A 25128-nucleotide genomic window follows, 5' to 3' on the forward strand; every position below is an offset into this window, starting at 1 on the left:
GTGAGAGCAAAACTCCTGTTAGGATGAATCATATCTTATGTATCATAAATACAACGTAAAGCCTTTCTATGGTAACATAGTAAGGGGAAGAGCTCAGCAGAGTTTCCATCACAGCCTAGAAAGTTAACATAACATTGTGTTTTCAGTGTATTTAGAAGACATTTGTTTTATTAATGTGCATTTCCCCATCTCCTACCATTTTTCAGAGGACAGAGGAATTTTCCTTTGCTATGCAATTTCTCGTAAGGAAAATGAAATACATCACAGGGCAAATTCTATGACAATGTTTTCTGGTCTATTTAGGCACCTCTGCCCTCAATTCATTCCTGTGCTTGTTCATGCTGGATCGAAGAAACTGTACCTTTTTACTCTATTTTTGAAGATGACTACTTTAGGTCACTTGGCATTTTTTGATGTCTATGTTTCCTAGACCAGGATTAATCCATACAATCAGCTTTTGGCTTGTCAATTTTAAACACGATTAAAATTTATTTTAAAATACAGACTCTTTAAATTAACTTTGGCAAACCGTTTGTTGGTCAACATCTCAGCATTGCACTAGCTCTGTCAGAGAAGTCCTCTGAAGTTAGTGGGTTGGGAATCTGTGAAGGACATTAAGTCCTTAGCGAGCAGACTAGCTTCTTATAGTTATTATTATAGTATCTTCCTATTATATTCTTGTTATCACGTAAAATTTTATGTCCTGTCAGAAAGGCTATGTTGCCATTTTCACCTTCTCAAAACCAGATGGAGACTGAATTGAAAATGATACTTTCTTTTCTTGCACAGTACCTCACTTTTTTGACAAATAGAAATGAATATTCTATAAGAAAAATGCATTTTTAAACAAAGAAATTTAACTTGACTAGATCAGCTAATTTTGAAGCTGATCAGTTACTATAACAACAATGAACAAATATTTTGTCTTTGCTTTCCAGAATAAAAGTGACTCATCTTTCCCTGTGTTTCTCTTTCTCTCTCTTTCCTTTTATCTAGTTTGAAGAAAACATTCTGGATGCTTGCCTGTTCTTGATGGACAAGGCAGAACTGGAGCTCTCTGGGCGTGGAAACCCAATCAAAATTTGCCGTGTTGCCTCTGCAGTGGTATGTTATAGATGCCTAAGATGTGTCAGAAGGGACACTTGATTTAAAACCAAGCTGGTTTAAAGAGCCTTCATGGCTTGATATGCTCACACTAACATCTGCCAAATCAGTTGTCCATTCTGAGCTCTTAGGTCTCATTTCACTAAAGATTAAATCCTAATGTCAGCCCACTGCCTTCTTCTGAGAGTGGTACCTCACTGGTAGGAAGGCCACTTTTAGACACTGTACTTCCAGGCATGATAGCATTCTGTGTGACACTGTGGTCTGAGCTGAGATAACTGATAAAGCTATTCTTCCAGGACTAATGAGACAGCATGATAAATACAACCTGGGACTGGGAGTTGAGAGACTTAACACGGAATCCAGCACCAGCCCCAAAGAGATCTTAAGACATTGCAAGGCTAGGTGTCACTGTGTCTGATTTATAGGCCTCTGATGGCCTGGTCAAGCTCGGAGACATCTACCTAAGACACATTGACTCACAGAACAAGGCATTGGGAGAGTTCTGCTCTTAAAATTGGGAACCTCAAAACTCACTGCACTCAATATGGAAGCACCTAAAATAACCACAAGCAAAGAGTAAGGAAACATCTTCCCAAACCTCCATTCTTTCCAGRTATTAGAAACCAGATGTCATGTAATGGATACCACAGCAGCTCCATCCTTATTATTCAGGCTAGAGGACTCATTCAGACTGTGGACTGCAGAGGTTCATTGCTCTCCTCTGCCTTATGGAGGTTTCAGCTCATGCTGTTTGCTTCCCAGAAGAGTACCCTAGACATTGAGCTAGTGTCATTAGCTGTCCTTTGAGTACAGTTACTGAAACTATTTCCACAAAATAAGCCTTTAACTTGCCTGTTGCAGCACTTGCCCAGGCTGTAAGAGAAGGAGCCCCATGTCTTAGATAATATTGAAGCTGGATCCCCCTCCTTTCAGACAGTATCACACGCTGATTTTTGTACAACACCATTTTAAATAGAACAGCTTCAGCAAGAAAGATTGAGAGTCCCTCCCCCCCCTTTCTGTTTTTTCTGTAACTTTCTGGTTAGTTCTTTCATCCTAGACATTAGAAATGTGGCTGCAGATCCACTGAGACAGAGGCAAGAACTGAATGTGGTTCTTTTACAACCTGGATGGCTGCATTGATCACTGGGCCAGTAGACAGAAAAGGTCCCTTCAAGCATTTCTATGTTGGACATGTGGTAGTTTTGGACAGAAAATACCTACCAGAAGGGACCATCAAAGCCCCATAGGCAGAAGAACTCACTTTATGAGCCCTAAAGARACTTAGATACTAATTAGACTTTGAGCCACTCAGGTGCTTTAGGGAGATGGACAAGTTCACCATTGGAAATCTAGGAGTAGGTGACTTTAGGAATCCGGAAGGTTAGGCTGTAGGAGGGTGGGGGTTTTGTCCATCTGAAATCTGGACCTCAGGAACAAGAGATGAAGAGGTGCCTACATTCTGTCCACATTCCTCCTTGGGTCCACCATCAGTGTTTTGGCTTGTGGGAAGCTGGTGTGTGGATGGCCAGCAGCACAGGGTAGCTCAAGAAGCAAGGATTGAGGCTCTCTTTCTCCCTCAAAATGCCATAAAGTGCAGCTGAGCTTGTCGAGGAGGAGCACACACTCCCAGAGGGGGCCAGTGCCCCCATGCTGGGATCCATCTGAGGCTTTCGGACATTGCGTGGCAGGTAGAGTTGTCCCATTTGTCTTCTCTTTGCAGTCAGAGAGCCTTTGGGCAATGGTTTGTAGCACGGATTAAAGATCAAATGCTGTTCTGTCCTTGAAGCGCCTCTTTTCTTGGAATGCTTCCCACAGCAGTGAGATGGGCACAACCCCTTAACCCTTTGGTTATGTCTCTGAATACCTATCTTTATTCACTCCTAGGGTTCACAGGAAGTCGATTTTCTAATTACAAAACAGTAGTTAATCCAGCAAAAGCTTTTAAATGAGAATCGTGATTTATTTGGCTGGCATGTAGCTGTTCCACTTTAACATAATTAAAAGGTGCAGAGTGAATGAGCTTTTTGCACAGCCTCAACTGGTTTGGTTAAAATTGCAGCTAGGAGATGTATTACTCGTTAATGCCTATCAGTTTAGCCATTAGTCAGCAAAACTCCACACTTTGTATAATCTTACGAAGGGAAAACTTACACAGCAAACTCCTCCTCGTTTTCATGTGTCCTAGACTGAAGGAATTGGATTGTACTCTAAAAATAACAGTGGCCTCTAATCACTGTAAATCCACTGTAAATCAGGAGTGATTTTGCATCTGTCTGGATGGGTGCTGATAGAAAAACAATGCTGGGAAAGAATCCAGTTTAACTTTTCTGAGGCTTGCTTTTCAGTGTAGAAGTGATCACRTTTATTTAAAATACTTAACAGTAAAAATGTTTAGGATTAATAAAACTTACTAAACTGGCCACGTAGATACTCAGTGTGAATCCACCAAGGACATTAGCAAGACTGTTCTATTCATCTCTTAACTTCATAATTAAACATTTCTGTCTTATTTTTAGCCCAAACTTGGTTATATTTGGTCTCTCCCACCATATCTTTGTCTGCTAGGTTAAAGAGCTCTTCATTATTCAGGCTCTGACATCCCTAATGTCATTTCCTTTGCCTTTAGATCAATTCCAAGGATGACAGTGGTGTGATTGCTGGATCCTGGGACAATACCTACACTTACGGGGTCGCACCTTCAGTCTGGACGGGAAGTGTGGACATTCTCTTGGAATATTACAGTTCTAAACAACCAGTGAGATATGGTCAGTGCTGGGTCTTTGCTGGTGTCTTCAACACATGTAAGTATTAATGAGAAAAGCTCCACCCTGCTATGCAATTCTTACGTAATAGAGGGAGCTTTCAGGTAAACTAACTAAAATACTTCCTGGCTCTGTGATGTTCAGGAGTAAATAGTACAGATGTATGGCTATAACRGGCATGCTTTCAATAAACTTTTGGCATCTCCTTCAGTTTGGCTGCTCTTCCACATGAATTTGTTAACTATTTATTCAGCAAAATGTATTCAGTGAGTCACAGAGGGTAAGTTTGGAGTTGGGAGAGAGAAAGCTAGTCTTGCAGCAGGCTCCACATTTCTCTTAGGAAACCTGAGATGAACAGGGGGCTTGTTATCCAAATCTGCAACATGAAACTATTGCCCAATGACATATGTGTTGGTGTTTCTGCTCCAGAGAGGTTGAAAACTCACATATCAAGGTTGTTCCTGGCACTACCTACTGAGCACTATGTACATCTTCTATGGAATTTATGAGTCAGAACGATGACAAAAATGCTAGCTTGGTGGATGAATTGTGTAGCACTGCAAGATTAAGTCTAAACACACTTGTTCAAAGTGTGTCCCAATGCTGCAGCAGAAGAGGTATTGCAGGTTTGAGGGAGAGCACTGTTGGATGGGTGTTAAATTTTTATTATCCAGTGCTTGCTAACAGCATCATCCCAAATAAACACTACTTACCACATAGTATTAACAGTCAAGGAAGATACTGGTAGTGTAAAAGTTGTGCATTATACAGATGGCAAGGACCAGGCATTGGAAGCAATGCTTGTGTCAAGCATCCTTTGTCAATGCAGAGTTAGTCAAGAAGTTCCTGTGCTTATGACAGTGGCCAATAGCAGAACTGACACTAAAAAAAAAAAGTCTGTCTTATGCCTAAACGATCTCCCTATGGATACTTAAAATTCATCAAAACTGGGCTGTGGGGGGAGGTTGCAGATCAACCTAGGACCAGGGTGGCACAGTAGACATTTCTGCAGACTTGGCGCCTGCTTCGCATTAGGTACTTTTCAGACACAGCTGAAGGTCTAAGCTTTCGTCCTTGTATTTAAGCCATCAGGAGAAAATTACAGAAAATCTCTCCATAAMCCCCTTCCCCTTTCCATCTTGCTCAACATTGTCACACGTATTACCCTCTCGAGGAATAGCATTATACATCTAACAAAACTGAAGAATGTTAATCACTCATCTCCTGCAGCAAACATGGAAATTGCATAATTAACGCCATGTTACAAGGCTTGTTCTTCACCCTCAGGCTACCTTGGACACATCTACATTTTCACTTTATTTTTGGCCATTCTGCACACACATATTTCATTCTATGCATGATTTTCTTCCAATTTAATAATAGAATTTCRTAACCAATTTTGGCTACCTGAGATGGTTCAAAAGCTATTCAAAACAGAAAGAACTTCAGAAACAAAGCTCTAGTCTGACTATCTAGCCTTCTTATGGCACAGACTTCTCACAGCTACAGATTATTCTGTTTTCAGGTTTCTCTGCTTTCCTTTCATAGGGGAGGTTCATGCTTTTCTTTAGGAAGAGCTGGTAGGAGTTTTATCCTTCCACCCATTAAACAGTTCACTCTGTTCTCGGCCTTCAGATAATCAGCAATAACCCATATCCAAGCATCTAGAGAGATATCTAATTTCTTTACTCTCTGAAGTCGTATGGTCTATACCTGACCCTCTAAAGTCTCTTCAAAATGCAACAGGTTTGAAAAGATCCTTGCAAATGTCTCTTAGATTCATACTGGCTTCCACCAGCCACTAGATTTTCTCTATTAGTGGCTTCATCCTGCTTTTTCTAGATTGCAAATACACGTTTCAGTTCTCCTACCTTCCCCCATCTGACTCTGACTCACTACCATGCATTATTTTGCCTGTAGGCCACTATGAAACTGGAGCAATGCAGCAGAGCTTTGGGGTCTATTGTATTAAATAGAAAGGCATATTTATCTGGGGCAGAATTAGGCTTAGTTTGTTGACTAATTTAGTCAAGTAAGAGATTCGGCAAGGTCTGTTGAAATATGATGTTTGCTGAAAATTATGAAATTAAAGTACTATCTAGTGGCTAATTTAGTACATAGCCTCTTCGATGTCTGACTTCTGTCTACTCCAAAGAGAGAACAGCAAAGGTCTGAATAGGTACACTGTACTAAAAGAATTGTTTTGAGTTGTACTTTGAGTCTCTTGCAGCTGCCAGTGTTTTATCATTGTGACCAATTCAGCTTTCCAAGGTTACTACGTGGTGCACTTTGGATGGTCATCTGTTAAAAATGCTAAAGCATTCTGAAAAATGATCATTAATCTTGAAATTGTCAGGCGAATTATTTTCAATGAGCCCTGATGGCTCATGTGCTGGAAGCCTGGGAGGATGTTTGAATTAAGTTTAATCAATAGGTACATATGGTATTGGATGCATCCAGGTAATTTGTCATCCAGTAACTTGGAATGAATGAATGAATACTCTTTATTGGAAGTCACAGTAGTGACACTAATGAATATACAAAACCCAGCAGTACCAGGAAGGGCTGCTCAACAGTGCAGCATCAGAATTATTTTTRAATAGGATTTTCAACTAGAATACCTTCTTTTTCCTCCAAGCCCTCTGCTTTCAGCAGAAACTTGTTGACTCTTAAAGCAAAAAGGAGGAGCTTTTTTGGCTGAGAGAGAAAATATTTCATCTGGACAAACTGAGCTGATGTCTCACCCTGCAGCCCTCACCCCTTGGGGCCATGCTCCATGTCTGTTTCTATCAGAGTGCACCACGACTGCAGAAGGCCGAAGATCCACCRCTTTACTTCAGAAGTAGCCATAGCTTTTCCACACTTCTCAACTTTACCACATGTTGTATGGGGAGAAGAGTCATCAGCTACACTGGGAGGTTGGATTCTCTGCTTAAGATCCTTTATTGGAAGAAACTATTGACTCCAAAGCACTATTACTTAGCAATCAATACAAATTGTGCAGTGCATTTTGTTCGGACACTCTGACACGGACTTTTCACTTGCAAATAATGCAGTTTCCTCCTCTGTTATAAGTCAGTTTCTGCTTTGTTCTTTGTGTTGGTCAGATCCCTTCTGATGGCAACTGTTAAGCAGGAAACATCCAAACCAACCAAAGGAAGACGCTTTCTAATCATCTTCATTTTAGCACAGTCCTGGTTTACTGGTACTAGGAGACCTAACGTATTTCACATTTCTTGGAAGACCGAAGTTATTTTTCTTTATACCATACTTGATCATGTATTGGACYCTAGACTTGCCCTAAAAGCTACAGTATTGTCACTGTGACAGATTACTCTAAAATTATTGGTAACCTGTTACTTCCAGCAAGCTAGAGGATGAATACATAGGTTAAGCTATTGTACTATCACGTATCTTGAAAGCTGACCATTTTGGGACCAGATAGGGTATATTAGAGGCAGATAGGAGGAATTTTGGGGGTTGAAGTGACTGAGTTTTTGCCTGTTTTTTTTTCTAATTAGTTAATTTTTCTCTACTCATTCTGTTTTCTATGAGTGACCACAATCTCCTAATATATGTCCCTCTCATTACACTTTTCTCTTTGCCACAGTTCTGAGGTGCTTGGGGATACCTGCAAGAGTCATTACCAACTATTCTTCTGCCCATGATAACAATGCCAATCTACAGTTAGACTTCTTTCTGGATGAAGAAGGGAAAATAGATACCAAAACTACAAAAGACTCTATCTGGTGAGTTTTCCCAGCTTTCCTTTGTCAGTTTACTTTTCAAAATAATCCATTTCAAAATATTCCAATTCAGTTGAAAATAAAAAAGCCAAGGTATCATACAAATTAATGAAATACTATAATCAGATTTGTAAAAATAACCCCCTCTAAGAAGCAAGAAATGGACTCTATGTATTATTTTGTAGAAGACAGTTCTGCAGCTTTCTCCTCAAACCTTTACAGTCTCTTGTCTGGCATGAGAAGTGTAGCACATATATTGATTTCATGCTCTGTTAAGCAGAAATTATCTGTGGCTTATTGGGCTTCAAGCTTCTCCTCTTCAAGGTGAAGCATTGAATATGACCTCTGGACCTGACCTCCCATATTTAGGAGATATTTGTGATATTCAGTGTTTTGTGTCAATAATACCTTGACTTCATCAGCATACCTGCTCATCAGTGTGTTTCATTAACAATTTAATCTCTATAAGTCTTTATATTAAAACTAGAATAAATCAATCCTATGGYGGATGAAATGACTGAACCTGTTGCTGTAACCTCTGTGATTTCTATAACTTATTAACAAAGGGAAAGGGGTCAAACTCTGGAGTCTGTGGGAGTTTCTAAGAAAAAACAACCAGGTTAATTTACATTTTTTGAAACCTGAATCACAAGGTCACAGAACAGTTTAGATGGGAAGAGGCCTCTGGAGATTATTCAGTCCTACCCACCCTAATCAAAGTAGAGTTGATGAGAATAGGTTGTTCTGGGTTGTGCCTAATCAGATTTTGAGTATCTCTGGGGGTGAAGACTACACAGCTTCCCTGGGCAACCTGTACCAGTGTTTGACCACCCTCACAATAAAGAAGGTTTCTTCTTACATTTAAATGGARTTTCCTGTATTTCAATTTGTGCCATTGTCTCTTGTCCTGTTACTGGAAACCACAGAGAGGAGTCTGGCTCTGTCTTCATTGCCTCTACCATCAGGTATTTATACACACGGATAAGATCTCCCCTGGGCCTTTTCTTTTCCAGGATGAACAGTCCCAACTCTCTCACCCTTTCCTCAAATGACAGATGCTCCATCCCTTTCATCATCTTTGTGGCCTCTTGCTGGACTCACTCCAGTAAGTCCATGTCTTCTGTACTGGGGAGCCCAGAACCGAACACAACACTCCAGATTTGAGCTCACCAGGGCTAAGCAGAGGRGAAAGACCACCTCCCTCCACATGCTGGCGATGCCATTCCTAACACAGCCCAAGAGGCTGTCGGCCTTCTTTACCATCAAGGCCCATTGTTAGCTCATGGCAAACTTCTTGCCCACCAGGACCCCCAAGTCCTTCTCTGCAAGTCTGTTTTCCAGCTGGTTGTCCCCCAGCCTGCACTGGTGTATGGACATATGCCTTCCCAGGGGCAGGACTTGGCATTTCCCTTTATTGAAATTCATAAATTTCCTCTCTGCCCATTTCTCCAGCCTGTCAAGGTCCCTTTGAATGGCAGCACAACCTTCTCGTGTATCAGCCACTCCTCTCAGTTTTCCAAAACTTACGTACTTGCTGAGGGTGCACTCTGTCCTGTCATCCATGTCTTTAATGAAGAGATTAAATAGCTTTGGCCCCAGTATCGACCTGTGTGGTGCACCATTAGTAACTGGCCTCCAGCTGGACCATGCCACTGATCAGAACCTTTAAAGTCCTGCAATTTAGCCAGTTTTCAGTCCACCTCACTGTCTACTTGGCTTGTCCATTCTCATTAGTCTGCTGATAACAATGTTACGGGAGATGGTGTTGAAGATAAACAATATCCACTGCTTTCTGTAGAAAAAAACAAGCTGAAGAAGACATCAAGTACTTCAGACTTTTCCATGTCCTGTGTCAGTATGTTCCCTGCTCCATTCAGCAGCAGGCCCATGTTATAGCTGATCTTCTTTTTGCTGCTGATAAACATGTTGAAGCCTTTCTTGTTGCCCCTTTCATGCCTCATCATACTCAACTCCAGGTGAGCTCTGGGTTTCTTAACCCCATCCCTGCATACTGAAGTCTCTATATTCCTCTGGAGTCACTTGTTCCTGCTTCTACCTCTTGTACACTTTCTTTTTATGTTTGAGATTAGTTAAGAGCTCCTTGTTCATCCGTGTAGTCCTCATGCTGCTTCTACTTGATTTCTTGCTTGTTGGGATGGTCCCTTCTTGATCTTGGAGAAAGGTGATCGTTGAAAACTGACCAGCTTTTCTGAGCCCCTCTTCTCTCCAGGACCATATCCTATGGGACTCTTGTAAGCAGGTCCGTGAATGTGCCAAAACCTGCTCTTCTGAAATCTGAGGTTGTGCCTTGGATTTGCCTTCTTACCTCCCCTCAGGATCCTTGAGGGTGCCCAGCTTGCTAAGTTGCATCTGGTCTATGTGACAGCAGGACAAGAGCTTGACTTCATGGGGCTGATCCATCTGTGACTCAGATGTAAATAAATGATTGTTCTGCTGAAACAACCTCTGCCTATCACTGATGTGAATCACGATTTAACTAATGGATACTTCATTGTTCAGACCATATATGCCCAGTAATGAATCACTACAGTACTTCAGACTTCCCACTGTCTCATCATTTCTTCCCTTCCCCTTCACCTAACCTGTGAACCTGTAACCAGTAAACAAGCACTTCTGATATTTTTTTTTGATATTTTGTATTTCGTTTTTATTTTACTTCTCCATTTCCCAGCTATTTCCCAATGCTTCTCAATTCAATCCTGTATTTTTCCATTTGTCTGGGACAGGGGCAGACTTCCAGATGGTCCTTGCTCCACTGAAATCCATTTGCAACTTCACGTCAGCTGAAAAACCAACATCTCACCCTCCCATGCTATGTGCACTCTTCTTTGGCTTAATTACTTTTTGAAGTCTCTTGTTCATCCTTTTATCCTCCTGCTGTATTTATTAATACATGGTGCACATAACCCTTTGGGCATAAGTTAATATATCCTACACCTCTTTTCATTTCTCCTCTGTGTCCTTATTCAACATTTCTCTGTAACACTGCATGGTAGCCTACCTGCAGACCTTAAATGGCTTGTGTCTTAACCTTGATTTTATTTTTAATGCTGCTTAGCTTGGCTTTCTTTTTTTTTCAAGAGGACAAGTTCAAAGTATTTATAATGATTTTTATAATGTATTTCTCACTTTTGTTTATAATCTCCTGCAAACTGGAAGCAGAGCTCCTTTTCTTTATTGATATGTCATTTCTATTGCCTTGAACTGCTGGAGCTGTTCAGTCGTCAGATTTTAAATACCCTCAGACTTCAGGGATACTTGGAGCCAGGATTTTTAGTCCAATCAATCTCTGAGTGTGGGGCTCCCTCTGAATGCTATCTGACATTTATTTATTTTTATTAAAGAGCATTTTCTCCCTCAGGATAGGAAACAATGACAACAACAAAACAGACATACAAAATTACACAGACTTTGCAAAAAGTTATTTTTATAAAGCTGGCCGGATTTGAGCCCATCAGTACTACTCTGTCCCCTTACTTTGTCCTCCTTGTCTTTCTTAATGGTGATATAAAGACACTTAAGGAATATTTCTCTTGGCTGGAAATCAAGACTAGCTCCTACTGTGAGGGCTGAGCAGACCGACGTCAGTAACTCAGCAGAAACTTGCTTGAAGTCAGCAGGCCCCARGTGGGTTCATCCATGTCCAGGCCTGCACCATGAGCCCTTCTGAGCCCTCTGCACTCCCACTCACTTTCAACTCCCATTTCTCCTCCTGCTATCAGGATCTCTCCCAATCCCATGCCTGAGCTCATTAGCTAATGAAAGGGCAGCAGCTAGTTCCAGCATGTGCCTGTCTCATAAGCAATATGAAGTACCCTTCTTAAATTGTCTTCCAGGCATAAACCCCACCTGTTCATCTTTTATTAATTTCCCCATCACTTTGTTTAGTCTCTTCGTAATTATCTCTGTAAATATTTAATGGTCACTACATTGATCGGTATAGCCATTCTTGCTTTCTTTAATGGCTCAGGCTTGCTGTAGAATACAAGAACTACACAATTCAGTTTAACAAATTATGGCTACAGAGCCAGGTCCTCAGCTGTSCTCACTTCTATCAGAGAGAAATTTCTGCTACATTTTGGAGAGGGAAACGTTCCTCTCATCCTCCTCTCTCCAAAGACCACATCACAGAACAATCTCTATCTTTTTGCCCATTCGCTTGCAATATCTCCCTATCTATTAGACATATTTATTGTTTGCATGGCAGCAGATCTAAAGAAATACCTATCCCATTGCACCCAACACTGTACAAATATAAACTAGGGAGAAAGGCTCTGTCTCCTGGAGAGAATATAGAAAAATAAGATATTACATTATCTAATTACAGGATTGAAGCAGAGCTGTCATTTGTGTCATTGTTATCCCCCTCCTTAATTTTATCATCCTTCCCTCCTGCCTGCTCTTCAGGTTGCTCTTCTGCAGAACACAAAGCCAATGACACATCTGAGTTTGATTCAAAGTGAACTAGTGAGTGCTTCAAGGCAGGGATTGTCTCTCTCACATGTCGGCATAACAGCTTTCAAAAACCCACCTGCCATAAAGTGCGTCCCCATTCTCTGGTAGCCCTCAGCAAAGCTCTGTGAGCATGATTCAGCACTGACTACTCTCAGCAGCATAAAAAATTCTCTGAATGTGCGTCATTTTCCTTGAATAATTCCTTTTCTGTAGTGCTGCTTCATTAACTCTTCTAACTGACAAGTTTTTCCCTGATCCAAGCTTTCATTTCCACTTTGAAATGTCTTGTTAGACAAGCCTCAGATCCTTCCAATTCTGCTCCATTACTGTTTTTCACCTATTATTAATGAAATGGTCAGAGTTTAACAATCTCCATTTTGGTTGTTAATATCATTGCATGTACTAAGGACTGTATCAGTGTCTACGCAGATGTATTTTTATTCACATCTGCTGTGGGATATATATAATTTGCAAGCAAAATTGGCRCTCTCTCTACACCTTCCTTCTTTTCTTTTTTGCAGTAATGAAATTCAAACACTTTGCTGACTTTGCTGCAAGACCCTCTTCCTAGACGATCTTTCTTCCTTGTTTATGCTTTCCCTTGAGTGCTGATGATACTGCAAGAAGTTACAAAATCCATCTTTTCTGCTCGTCTCAGAAATGCTCTGAAACTTTCTGGGCAGATTGTAAATGAGATGACCCTGAAGTGGGGTTTTGTTTGGTTTTTTTTCTTTTTCCTGAGCATACAGCCAGGTGATGGCATTGTAAGCCTGAGTGGTTAACCACTCATAAGTACACCCTTCAGCATACTGTTCTGGGTYCCAAAGGCAGCACTTGACCCACAGTTGTCTTAGGGGTGGGTTTTATGGAAAGCTATATGTGTTCTAGAAGATCTGACCTCATCRTTGGTATGGCAAACTGGAAAGTCTTTGTAAGGAATCTACAATGAGGATATTTTTATAAAGTTTATGTAGGCTCATTCTATCAATCAGCATATGCCTCTTTCAATAGAAACCAGGTAAGCATGTTTGTTTAGAGGCAAAGCAAAGATACTAAAGCTACCAAAGCTTCAGTTGTACTAGGTATGAAGCAAACCAATCTTCAATGTCTTGAAAAAGATTCAAAGCTTGCCTTAGTGGGCACACTGAGTTTTAGGGGTCCTCTACTGATATAGAAAAGACTGTGGCCTTCTTGCCATATGCCACTRTTAGGGACCTGGCTGTCCTAAGAGGGATTTTGTATCTCTTTACATGCCCCAGCAATCTCCAAGCACTGGAATTTCTTCTCAGAGGTATTTGCTCCATCACACAGTAGAGAATTCATAAAGCTTCTTCAACTTGCAATCAAGGAACTACAAYGATGGATTTGGGCCTTCAGGTTTTAACAGAAATGAAACTGTTAGATCTGCAAGTCTATTCTTTACAAAGAAGAGACTTCTTCACCCCTAAATTAGCAAATGTGTTTATTGAAGCAATAGTGATCCATAAAGACACAGGTTTGTTTTAGTTTTTATGCTACTTTCCAAGAATTTAATTTTATGCTCTCATCTCTTGATAAGGAACTATCATTGTTGGAATGAAGCTTGGATGTCCAGACCTGATCTTCCTGTTGGTTTTGGAGGATGGCAGGCTGTTGATGGGACACCCCAAGAAACCAGTGACGGTAACATTGCTTGATGTTCCTTATCTCCCTTTCCAATGCTTTAGTTCTTTGTGGCAAATGAAGAGTTGATGATAGGTGAGCCAGGACCAGTACAGGGCCTGTGACAACCTCTTGTACCAGATAACCACATTGTCCTGTGGGCCTCCTCCTGAGTCGTTCTGAAATATAAAATAGATCTGTTCTTATTATGCCACTGATCACAAGGCATAAACACAAGATTCTRCATGAGGAGGGCCCGATTGGTTGCAGAAATGTAGTTTCTTTGCCAAAAGATGGCTTGCACATTTTTTAGAGAACYTGTACATGAGCGTGATCAAAGGATTTCTCTTCCATTATATGTTAGCCAGTTTTTGGAGCTTTCGTTAAATTGTCTCAGTAGTCTCTAGGTAAGAGAGAAAAAGTGAAAATCCACTGCTGTTTCTTCCCAGTCCTTAGTTTTCCAGTTCTTATAGGAAGTTCTTCAGTCTTCACTGCTAAGGGCAGCCCTCAGGAATCTTGCAGCCTGGATGTGAAGGAGAAAGTCCAGAGAAGGGAAGACTTTCCTTTGGTTGAGGAGGAAAGGATTAGAGACGTTCTGGGCAGGCTAGACATCCACAAATCCATGGGCCCGGATGGGATGCACCCACAAGTACTGAGGGAGCTGGCAGAGGTTATTGCCAAGCTGCTCTCCATCATCTTTGAAAGGTCCTGGAGAACTGGAGAGGTGCCTGAGGACTGGAAGAAAGCCAATGTCACTCCAGTCTTCAAGAAGGGCAAGAAGGAGGACCCAGGCAACTATAGGCCGGTTAGCCTCACCTCCATCCCTGGAAAGGTGATGGAACAGCTCATTCTGGATGTCATCTCCAGACATATGGAGGAAAAGGAGATGATCAGGAGTAGCCAGCATGGATTCGCCAAGAGGAAATCCTGATTAACCAACCTGATAGCCTTCTATGATGGAATGACTTGCTGGACAGATGAAGGGAGAGCCGTGGACATTGTGTACCTTGACTTCAGCAAGGCTTTTGACACTGTCTCCCATAACATCCTCCTAGGCAAGCTCAGGAACTGTGGGTTAGATGATTGGACAGTGAGGTGGATTGAGAACTGGCTGAAAGGCGGAGCTCAGAGGGTTGTCATCAGTGGCATGGATTCTARTTGGAGGCCTGTGGCTAGTGGCGTCCCCCAGGGCTCAGTACTGGGTCCCATCCTGTTCAACTTTTCCATCAATGACCTGGATGAGGAGACAGAGTGCCTCCTCAGCAAGTTTGCTGATGATACCAAGCTGGTAGGAATGGCTGACACACCTGAGGGCTGTGCTGCCATTCAGAGAGACCTGGACAGGCTGGAGAGTTGGGCAGAGACGAACCTCCTGAGGTTCAACACGGGCAAGTGCAGAGTCCTGCACCTAGGGAAAAATAACCCTAGGCACCAGTACAAGCTGGGAGCTGATCTTGTGGAGAGCAGCTCTGCAGAGAAGGACCTGGGAGTGCTGGTGGATGACAAGTTGACCATGAGCCAGCAATGTGCCCTTGTGGCCAAGAAAGCCAAAGTTATCCTGGGGTGCATTGGGAAGACTGTTGCCAGCAGGTCGAGGGAGGTGATCCTGCCCCTCTACTCAGCCCTGGGGAGGCCTCAGCTCAAGTCCTGTGTCCAGTTCTGGGCTTCCCAGTACAAGAGAGACATGGAGCTACTGCAGAGAGTCCAGTGTAGGGCTACAAAGATGATCCGAGGGCTGGAGCTCCTGCCCTGTAAGGAACGGCTGTGAGAGCTGGGCCTCTTCAGCCTGGGGAAGAGAAGACTGAGGGGGGATCTTATCAATGTCYGTAAGTATCTGAAGGGAGGGTGTCAAGGGGACGGGGACAAACTCTTTTCAGTTGTCCCATGTGACAGGACAGGAGGCAATGGGCAGAAATTGAAGCACAGGAAGTTCCGCCTGACCGTGAGGGGGAATTTCTTCCCTGTGAGAGTGACAGAGCACTGGACCAGGTTGCCCAGAGAGGTTGTGGAGTCTCCTTCTCTGGAGATCTTCAAGGCCTGCCTGGATGCAACCTTGCCTAACATGCTCTAGGTGACCCTGCTGATCAGGGAGGTTGGACTAGATGATCTCCAGAGGTCCCTTCCAACCTTACTGAKTCTATGATTTTAGCAGATTTGCAGTAAGATGTTTATATATCCRTGGTCTAAATGAGCCCTCCTAAAATAATCAGCTTTAACCAAAACCAGCTTTAACTGCATATCAAGCACTTGAGGCTTACACCAGAATTTGCAGTGTCATTAAGTACCAAGCTGTTAGGTAGCATCAGACTTGAGGCTAAGTGGTTTAGCAGACTGTCAAGGGAAATTAAGCTTTTAACTTCTTGGTCAAGAGTTCCTGTAAACTTTTGAAAGGGCTCACCAACACCCAATATTTTTTTTCTAAGAGAAAACATAATATTTTTATATAGTTTTTAATTACAAAAATTACTCATTCTCTTACTTTCCCTCTCTTCTCCACACAGGTATGTACAGATGTGGCCCTACTTCAGTTCAAGCCGTTAAACATGGTCACGTTTGCTTCCAGTTTGATGCTCCTTTTGTCTTTGCTGAGGTACATAACTAAAAAATTTTAGTTCATTGAATGACATCAGTGGGAATATAGGTGAGACAGAAGAAAGAACTCCACTGCAGTTTATGAATTGCAGTGTTATTTCCTGTGTCCACTATGTCAGAGACAAATCTCACAATCATATTGTGATGTGCAGGCCAGAAGGTGTGACAGAGGTTTCTCTAATCTCTGCTCACCAATGCAATAAGCAGGAAAAACTGTTCTGCCTCATATCAAGCTTCAGTCTATCTATCCTTCCCAGATTTCAGCTATGCTGGTAGTAGAGTCACTACCTGTAGCTGCTCAACTTCACCCCTTGTTGGTTGTTACTTCCTTCTCAGGCTTGCCGCTAAGCTGGGCACGTTAGGTCCCCTGCTTGTTTCAGTCAAAATGGATGAGGTGATTTTAAAGACATCTTTGCTCACTACGTTCATTTTGGCTGCAGTGGGTCAGGAAGTGCTATTGTGAGCAGTTTAACTGGCAGATCTCATAGCGAAAGACCTCCACAAGAAGGGAGAGGGCCCAGTCTGGGGTTGTTAACCTTTCGCACCACCAGAGTTGATGTGCCCAGAACTGCAGTAGGTGTRGAACAAGCCTCTCTCAAATTGAATTGTATATGCTTAGGATAGAAGAGACAAAAACTAAATATTTACTCTATAAAGCATTCCCCTCTGTATGACCTGAAGCTCTTTGGTGCAGGGAATGTGTAAAACACGCTCCCCGAGTCTGAACAACATTTCTCTTGCCTACCCATGTTTACACTGGCTGGTGTTCTGAACTTGTAAATAGCAAAATGTATCTAGTCCTTATCWTAGCATGTGTCTAATTTTAAACATGGGATTTCAATGGGAGAAATTAGTAGGACTTTGGGTCAAGATATGATTGTTTTCAGGGGAGATATGTTGGCTTTCCTTCCGCTCTCTCTCTCCTAACTCAGTCCTTTTTTATTTAATTTTGTAGGTGAATAGTGATATTGTTTACTCAAAAAGGGAAAAAAATGGAGCCCAAGTGATTGAAAAAGTTGACATGACTCATGTTGGGAAGTTGATTGTGACCAAGGAAATTGGGGGTGATGGAATGTTGGACATCACTGAGGAGTACAAGTTCCAAGAAGGTAACCCGAAGTGGTATGGAGACCTCACTGAGGTAGATTTACCACAAACAGATCCTACACTGTATATTTACAGACTTCTGGCACTGAAGGCACTGCATGAAAAGCTTCCAAAGTGCCCTCTAAAACTCTCTATTTCTATTTCCACCCAAATCCATTGCAGAACAGTGGTTCTTTGTTTGCTACTCAGAAATGCTTCAGACTGAATGAGCTATAGTGCAAACCAAGGGTAGTCATGGAGTAACATGAAGCATTCAAAACAGTTATAGGCTTTCTAAACAGCTGCTTAGGCATTTCTTACTTAGGCCTGAGACACAGAAGGCCAGATGTTCACACAGAATACATCATTTTTAGCTCCACTAACATCAATGAAACTATGTCAGTTTACCTGATATGACTTGAACCTTTAAAAGCAACTCACTTGGAAGTTCTGAAGTTCTACTAATGCTTGACATTTTCACAGGAAGTGTGACTCTCCTCATCTGTTCATTTCAAACACCTTGTGGTTGTGCACCCTTGTGACTGATGACTGGGTTAGTGCAGTACTCCTGTTTCTCTTTTAATATGATTTTTATTCATTTCTAGGCTCACACGAGGAGCGACTGGCTCTTGAGACTGCTGTGATGTATGGTGTTAAAAAGCAAATTACCCAAGATACTGTGTATCATCCACAGACAGATGTTGACATGGATTTCCAAGTGCAAAAGGCAATCCTTGGCAGTGACTTTAAAGTCACTATAACTTTCAAGAACAAAAGCCACAACTATTACAATGCTACTGCATACTTTTCAGGAAATATAGTGTTTTATACAGGAGTCAAGAAAAGTGAATTCAAGAAACACTCTTTCAGTGTGACACTGGAACCCTCCTCATGTAAGACTGGCATACTTGTTTCCAAATATGTTAACTTTTTTTCCCTGTGTCATTAACCATCACCAAAGTTTTTTTTTGCATGGTGTACCCAAATCTAGTAGTTAGGGATTGGATACTATATTGGGTATCAAGGATAGAATACTATATTGGTTTTCAGGAGGCCATGCTTCCAGTTCTGGCTGTGCTACCAATGTCATTTAAAGCTGAGGCTGTTTTCTTCAGGCTGCTTCTCCCTGTATAATGCTTTCTTATACAGACCTGCATGTCTGGGAACTGTTAATTATTCTCATTTAGTACACAAGAAAAAGAAGAGGCACAGTTATTAAGCTGCAAGGTATTATCTTTCATACTTTCAATCTCCTTCCAATAGCTCAGGAAGGAACTGTTCCTAAAAGAACAGTTTCCAGAAGAAAAAAGGTCTAATTCCACGCATGCAATTTACCGGGACAAAAAGAGTTGACTGTCTTGTCTCACTGGGAAGAACCTGACAAGGGAGAGTCTCAGAGTGGTTCCAGGTGTACAGCTGGTTTTGGAGAACTGGGTGGTTCAGAGTTTGTACATTTACAGTGACCTAAAACGTTCAGCTGCAACTAGAACGTGCTGCTACCTATAGTAAAGGAGTTTGTCAGGTGGACATATACCATTAAGATGAGTTATCTTTACAGATGTAACATGTACTTTTCCTGGTGCCCTCTGGACTGCGGTGGGAAGATACTGCCTCCCTCTTCTCATGAGAAAAATAGTTTTTTGTAGCTTAGCACACATAACTGAAGGCTGGATTTTGCACTGCTCACAACAGGGAAAAGGGATGTTCTTCTTTTTTACTTTGGATGTAACCAAGCTGTTTCCTGTCATTCATGGCAGTCCCTTTCAGAAGGTCTTCTGTATGTGTCAGGGACCTGCTAGTGTCCAAGGTGCTACTGGTTGCAGAGCCCTGGCTTCTCCCAGCAACAGGTGACTGTCAAACACTTGTTTCCCTGACAAGCCTGGGTTCTTGGATCACAGCCTTCAGCTCAGCAAAGGTGATAACATGCTTTTAAGGGATCAAGGCCTTCCCTCCTGCCTAAGTCAGAGGATCCTCCACTGGAATTCCCCACTGAGCAAGTCAGGAGCCATGATTTTACCTTCTCAATGCTGCTACAGAGCAAAAGCAATCTCTACTGAGTACAGAGGGAGTTGCAGGACTGTGGGGTACCAGACGATGTGTTCCCCAGATCTGAGTCTGGTTCCAGATCGTAACCTCCCTGGCTGACCTCTGAATTTTCTCATCTGTCAGAAAAGTGGTATGAGGTAAKGGGTGTGAACCAGATGCTAGCAGAAGAAAAACCAAGGATGTCCCCACAAGGTGCTGGGCGCTTGCTGATCCATTTCCTCTCAGGGAGTGTAGGTTTTGCTTTCTGAGTAGCAGTGACTTGCAGCCCCCTCAGATGGGCCTGACCTATCTCAGGCAGCATCTTGCTTCTGTGAGAGGYTCTTGCCAGTAGCTGCTGGCTCCTTCTGAACTGAGAGCTCAGGGAGAGCTTCTGACGCTCACAGAGGTTGGSTCTTGCTCCTGTGAGAGATCAATTTGTAGCCCACGGCTTCTGCTGCATTCCCAGCTCAGGAGGCAATGTGAGTCCTCACTTCTCAAAGAGGCTGCTTTTTGTCCCACCCTCTGTGGAATCCCAGTTCTAACTGTGTCTGTAAACAATCCCTCAGTTTTCTCCTTCACTTTGAGCACTGTTTGAAACCATATATTTTGCTTTGAAGATGATTAATCTCAATAAAGGAGGAGTCCGCTTACAGGGAGCTACAGACGAAGATTAATGAAAATTCTGCCTTCCATCTACAGCAAAGCCCCAATAGCTGCTCATCTGTTCTTTCRAACTCTCCCAGCTCTTTTGGGAGGAGTTTGGAAATGCGTTATCTCTGGCTTGTAATGGGTTGTTCCAATTCATTCTATCAAAAAGCAGTGTTATTTTATTGGCTTGCATCAGTTGTTAAGTATTTGATCTAAAATGCTGCAAAACTTTAGAAACTTGATTAGTCACAGTAAAGAGATCAATTTCAGCTGCTTGGTCTAAATACTATAMTACTTTCTTCCTTTGCTTATATGACAGGAGGAGAATTTGGAAGTATTTTAGGAGATGTGCAAATATCTACTTCACCTTTCRTCTGTGTTCTGTGCTTAGTTCCAGGGGTTACGTCCACTCTTGCACTAAAGGTCTATGTAAGRTAGTATCACTTAACAGGCAGCTTCTGCAATGCTTTGAGGTTCATCTATCTATCTCCTCTGTGCAAGGGATGAAATAAATAGGTGAGGTTTTAAGCTTCATGGAGCTACATCATTCTTTCTTTTTTGAGTTCAGTAAATGGTTTGAAAAAAAGCTTCCTGAAATTGTGATGGAAATTCTAAATTATAGTGACCAAAGGTGAAGGAACGTAGACAGGAACTGGACAGCAGAGCACAAAGAATAATCTTTTTTGTATGTGTACCAAAAGTGTGTCCCCATTGCTACACCTGGCAAAAGTGATATGTTTTAAGGTGTTGCCACCTTTCAAGTTGGAAATGACTGCTCATGGCTACAGTCACTGACTTTCTGTTCACATTATCCCATGATAGGACAAAATAAAACATGCCAGTTATGTCATGAATTCTTTTGCCTTTGCCTTGGGAAGGAATGTGTATTCAATCAGGAATTGTGTCTTTGTGGATAGGCAGTGTGAAGGAAGGTAGTGTGATCATTTGCAACTGCGTGAGAATACTCTGTCAAAGGTGCGATAGTAGGATACCCTCTCAGGAACTCAAGCAGAATTTGTAGGCTTAGTTCATGGCAGGAAGTGTATATATATATACGTATGGAAGTAACAAAATTTTACAATATAATGAAGATGTGTCAAAGGCATTCTTCCAGACCATGCTATTGAAAGAATGAAGCAAACAAAGTTTTCAAACGGGAACCAAATGCATGATTTGCAGAATACCAATTAAAGGAATTGTGGGGGTTGAAAACATCTTTGAGGATTTGAATATCTTAAACCTTCTAGTGTCTTCAAAGATGCTCTCACATCTACTCAGTTATATTTAGTTTTGTCCTTTTTTTTGAAAGGCTGTAAGGCAGCTCAGTTTTGTGTCTCCCTTAGCTTTCCCAGGTGCACTAAGTGGTACTGGCAACTTACCAGCACAGCCAGTGCTACAGAAATGAAAGTCAATTATTCTTTTTTTCCTGTAGTGATTAAATTTAAACAGAAAAGTTCTTCTTTCCTTCCCCTGTAAAGTAAATTTCACTTAGAATGCATCTTACTTATTTATTTATTTACTTTGCACAGATGAAGAATACCTTACCTTCTTTATAATTTATGATTTGTGGCATTATGGGAAATTCTTTTATAAGAGATACAGAGTGAGGGGAAGGGAAAGGGAGCATATCAAACAAATTTAAGGGTGGCCTGGTAAATCCAGGTCAGGTGATCATCAAGGGAACAGCTCTGAAACCAAATCAAGGAACTAGTTTTGATGCAAGTGGATCAAAAGAGTGAAAAGGGATGAATATGATTTACTCAATTAACTTCAGTTATCTCAGTGTGCACAGTGTATGTCACAAATACAATACAAATAATGGATAGCARTAATAATCATAGTTAACAGATGGGAGATCTTGATATGTTTACTAGGGTTGTAATGAATGTTTATTGAGGCAAGAGCTTCAGATCTATATGTTCTTCCTGGTCACTTAGTTAGTAGGTCTGCCTCTGTACAKTACATTCTCACACCATTGCTGTGCTGGGAATTGCAATTCAATATGGTTAAAATTAATGATTCCCTGCATCTCAGCCRTCTAGCCAAGGGGGACTTGTTCCTTCCAATAATTATCATCTGGAAGCATATGAAAGCTCTTTCGAGGGGATGCTGAAGACAGGAGAACCCGCTTGCTAAATTTTCAGGCAGTAGGGCAGAGGCGGATACCCAGCAGTGCTAGCACTGCTCTGGAGAGCAGGTGGCCTTCCAGGTAGCCAGCATGGACTCACACGCTGAAACAGCTGCTCTGGCAGCATCCCCAGTGGCATCACTCTGCAGGGAAGAGAGACAGAGAAAGCACACAGGTGAAATAAATGAGTAAATATTTACAAGCGAGATATTCAAAGGCTGGTTTGGACCACTGTGCCCCAAGACTATTTATTGCCATCCTTACTTATTTTGTGGTAGTGCCTAAGAACCTTAAACAACAACCTGGGCCCACTGTGACGGGTGCTGGACAGAGGATATACGCAGACATAACCCTTGCCCCAGGGAGTTCAGCCTGAATGAAAAGAGGACAAAGTATGAGGGAGAACTGTGAGGTGAAAAAGAAAAAAAAAAAAGAAAAAAAAAGAAGAAAAAAGATAATTTAGCAGTCATCCTTTGGTGCCTGGTCACCTTTTTCAGTTCACTCATATAACTGCTGCCTGCAGAGGCAGTCATGAGGGAAGGAATCACTAGCCTTCAGATTGCTTCAGACACCTTTTTTCTTCTTTGTTTCTCCAATCAGCTAGTAGTTTTGATGTTGTGATCAAATCAAGCGAGTACCTAAGTGAGCTTCTGGACCAAGCCTCCTTTCATTTCTTTGTCACGGCACGGATCAAGGAAACCGGAAAGACTCTGGCTGTGCAGAAAGCTGTGGTACTGGAAATTCCCACACTGCATATCAAGGTACTGCAGGGACCAGGGTGGTTGTTGCGGGGGCGGGGGTTGGTGCACAACTATACCTTGCACAGACTGGCCACTATCAGGCTGCCACGTTGACTTCTGGGACAGGTGTGCACGTGCTTTTGCGTGTTAGACCTTCAGCCTAACATGGAACTTATAAGCAGCAGCTAGCCAAAGCCTGTGAGCGTGCGTGCGTATGTTATACAGTGTACTGAGTATCCCGACATTGAAAGACTGAAGCTGATGGCATCACCTGTAGTTGTAGGGAGCTAGATGATCTCTATGGAGATGAAGGGGAAAGGATTTGAGAAAGCTGGAGAAACTTTCAGGGTAAAAGAAATTATGTCACTCAAGTCTCTAACTACTTCAAAAGTCTTCAGAAATTATAATTAAAGTAACACAGCACACAGACTTCTCACAGAGGAATAAAGGGCAATAATGTTATGGTGAATTTGCTTGAAAAGCTTCTACAGATTTTGTGAAAAGTTCCTCCAAATGTGGACAGKCAACATTTGTCTGGGATGATGCTTTTAGGATACTGCTTTGCTGCCACTCTGTGAATGCGCTTTCAGTGTAGTTTCATGAAGGTTCAAGCATTTCTGTGGATGGTGGTATCGTATCTACAAAAATGTGATAGCGTAGTGAATCTGATAGGATAAGACCCTATGTTGTATGGCAAAGACTTTAAAATTTCAGGGCTGAGACTTGGGCATCCAGATAAAATGCCTTATTTTCAAAAGTAGTGAGCCTTCATCTACTTTGAATGATGTCACTTGCATCTGCTTTTTACATAATATTAAAAAAAATGGTCAGGAAGCTTTATATAATCATGAATGAAGCACCCTAAAATTCAGGATATTGGAAGAAATCTGGGTTTATAGATCTTCCTTCTTCCCATATATTTATTTGAACCAATGCTCAGGTTTCCATATAATAATACATATGGTAAWCTGAAACAGCAACCTTCTGTAGAAAAAGCTTTTTAAAAATGTAGATCAAAACTACCATGAAGCTTGCAAAAAATTCCACTCGATTTCTTGGACTACAGAAATGTCACTAAGGCCTAATCCAGTTATTGGCATTTTCAAATAAAATAAAATTTTATTTTATTTTAAATAAAATAAAAGTTTTTTGTTATACTGAGCTTTTTGGAGAGGAGGTAAACAAGATAAATAAACTCTGCTTCAAACGCCTTCTTCAATAACCAAATTTAAAAAATACAGAGTTCTTTCAATTCAATACTTGAACCGAACATCTTATCCAAAATCCCCAATTTCAGCTTCAAAATAGTTTATCTTCCCTAGTTGTTATGAAGAAAGGAGGCTTARTGTATGGGATAGACTGTTGTCCAATAACCATGTCTTCTAGCAGAACTGAGTTTGTCTTCTCTGCTTGTAATGTGTAAAAATAACCTGAAATTTTAATAGTTGCATTTTTAAGCATGTGTAGGTATATGCAGGTTTACATACATCTGTATTTATACAGGGAACTCAGTTTTAGTGTTTTCTTTGAAATCTGTGAAAGCTCATTTCCCTACTTTCCTTGTCCAGCTTCTTCCCTGAATTTGATGGGCAAACTGAACTTCTCAATCTGAAAGTAAGGGAGAAGAATGAAAAATGTATTTTCTTTCGTGTCTCTGGATACTCCTTTGATCTTTCTCTGTTGGTCTAAGATCATCAGAGTTAATAGTTGAGAAAATTATATCTTATTCTAATGTATCTTGAGACTAGATTACAAAAAACACAGATCATGCTTTCAGTTGCATGTGTGGGAATTTGGGATGCTTTTCAATTCCAACCAGTGATCTTCAAATATCTAAATGTATAATTGAAATCAGGAGACCATAAGGCCTCTAATTCAGATAGGGCTTCTGAAAAGGCCATTAATGTCTATTTGCAAATTCAGGTGGCTAAATGCTTTTGAAACATGGCTGTGAGTGTCTCATCCTTTACTCCAGTCAATATATTGGTATTTGGCTCAGGGAGATCCCAAAGACTAGGGTCTTTCTAGCTTTTTGCAACTGTCAGACTCCTTAAAAAATTGCAGTAGTGCTGCAGGCCCCAGCATAGCACTTTAAATTTACTGATAAGATACTTGTTTTTCTTAGTCACCTTTCCCAAATCCCTTTGAAGTAGTCCATGGCTCAGATGGGCTGT

At 41.5% G+C, this 25128-nt stretch overlaps 1 protein-coding gene across 2 annotated transcripts in view; it reads left to right on the top strand.

The window, feature by feature from the left end:
* The window catches only part of F13A1 (coagulation factor XIII A chain), a 66100-nt gene that overhangs the window by 35332 nt on the left and 5640 nt on the right, over positions 1-25128 (top strand). For both annotated transcript variants that reach the window (XM_085321659.1, XM_085321658.1), the window contains exons 6-13: positions 997-1104; positions 3737-3911; positions 7483-7621; positions 13653-13756; positions 16237-16325; positions 17283-17436; positions 18019-18306; positions 22815-22975. In XM_085321659.1, coding sequence (XP_085177785.1) covers positions 997-1104; positions 3737-3911; positions 7483-7621; positions 13653-13756; positions 16237-16325; positions 17283-17436; positions 18019-18306; positions 22815-22975 — 1218 coding nt within the window. The remainder of the gene's footprint in view (positions 1-996; positions 1105-3736; positions 3912-7482; positions 7622-13652; positions 13757-16236; positions 16326-17282; positions 17437-18018; positions 18307-22814; positions 22976-25128) is intronic.

The sequence above is a fragment of the Rhea americana genome, unplaced genomic scaffold, assembly GCF_003343005.1.
Source record: "Rhea americana isolate MKP2758 unplaced genomic scaffold, rheAme1 scaffold_70, whole genome shotgun sequence".
Taxonomy (NCBI): domain Eukaryota; kingdom Metazoa; phylum Chordata; class Aves; order Rheiformes; family Rheidae; genus Rhea; species Rhea americana.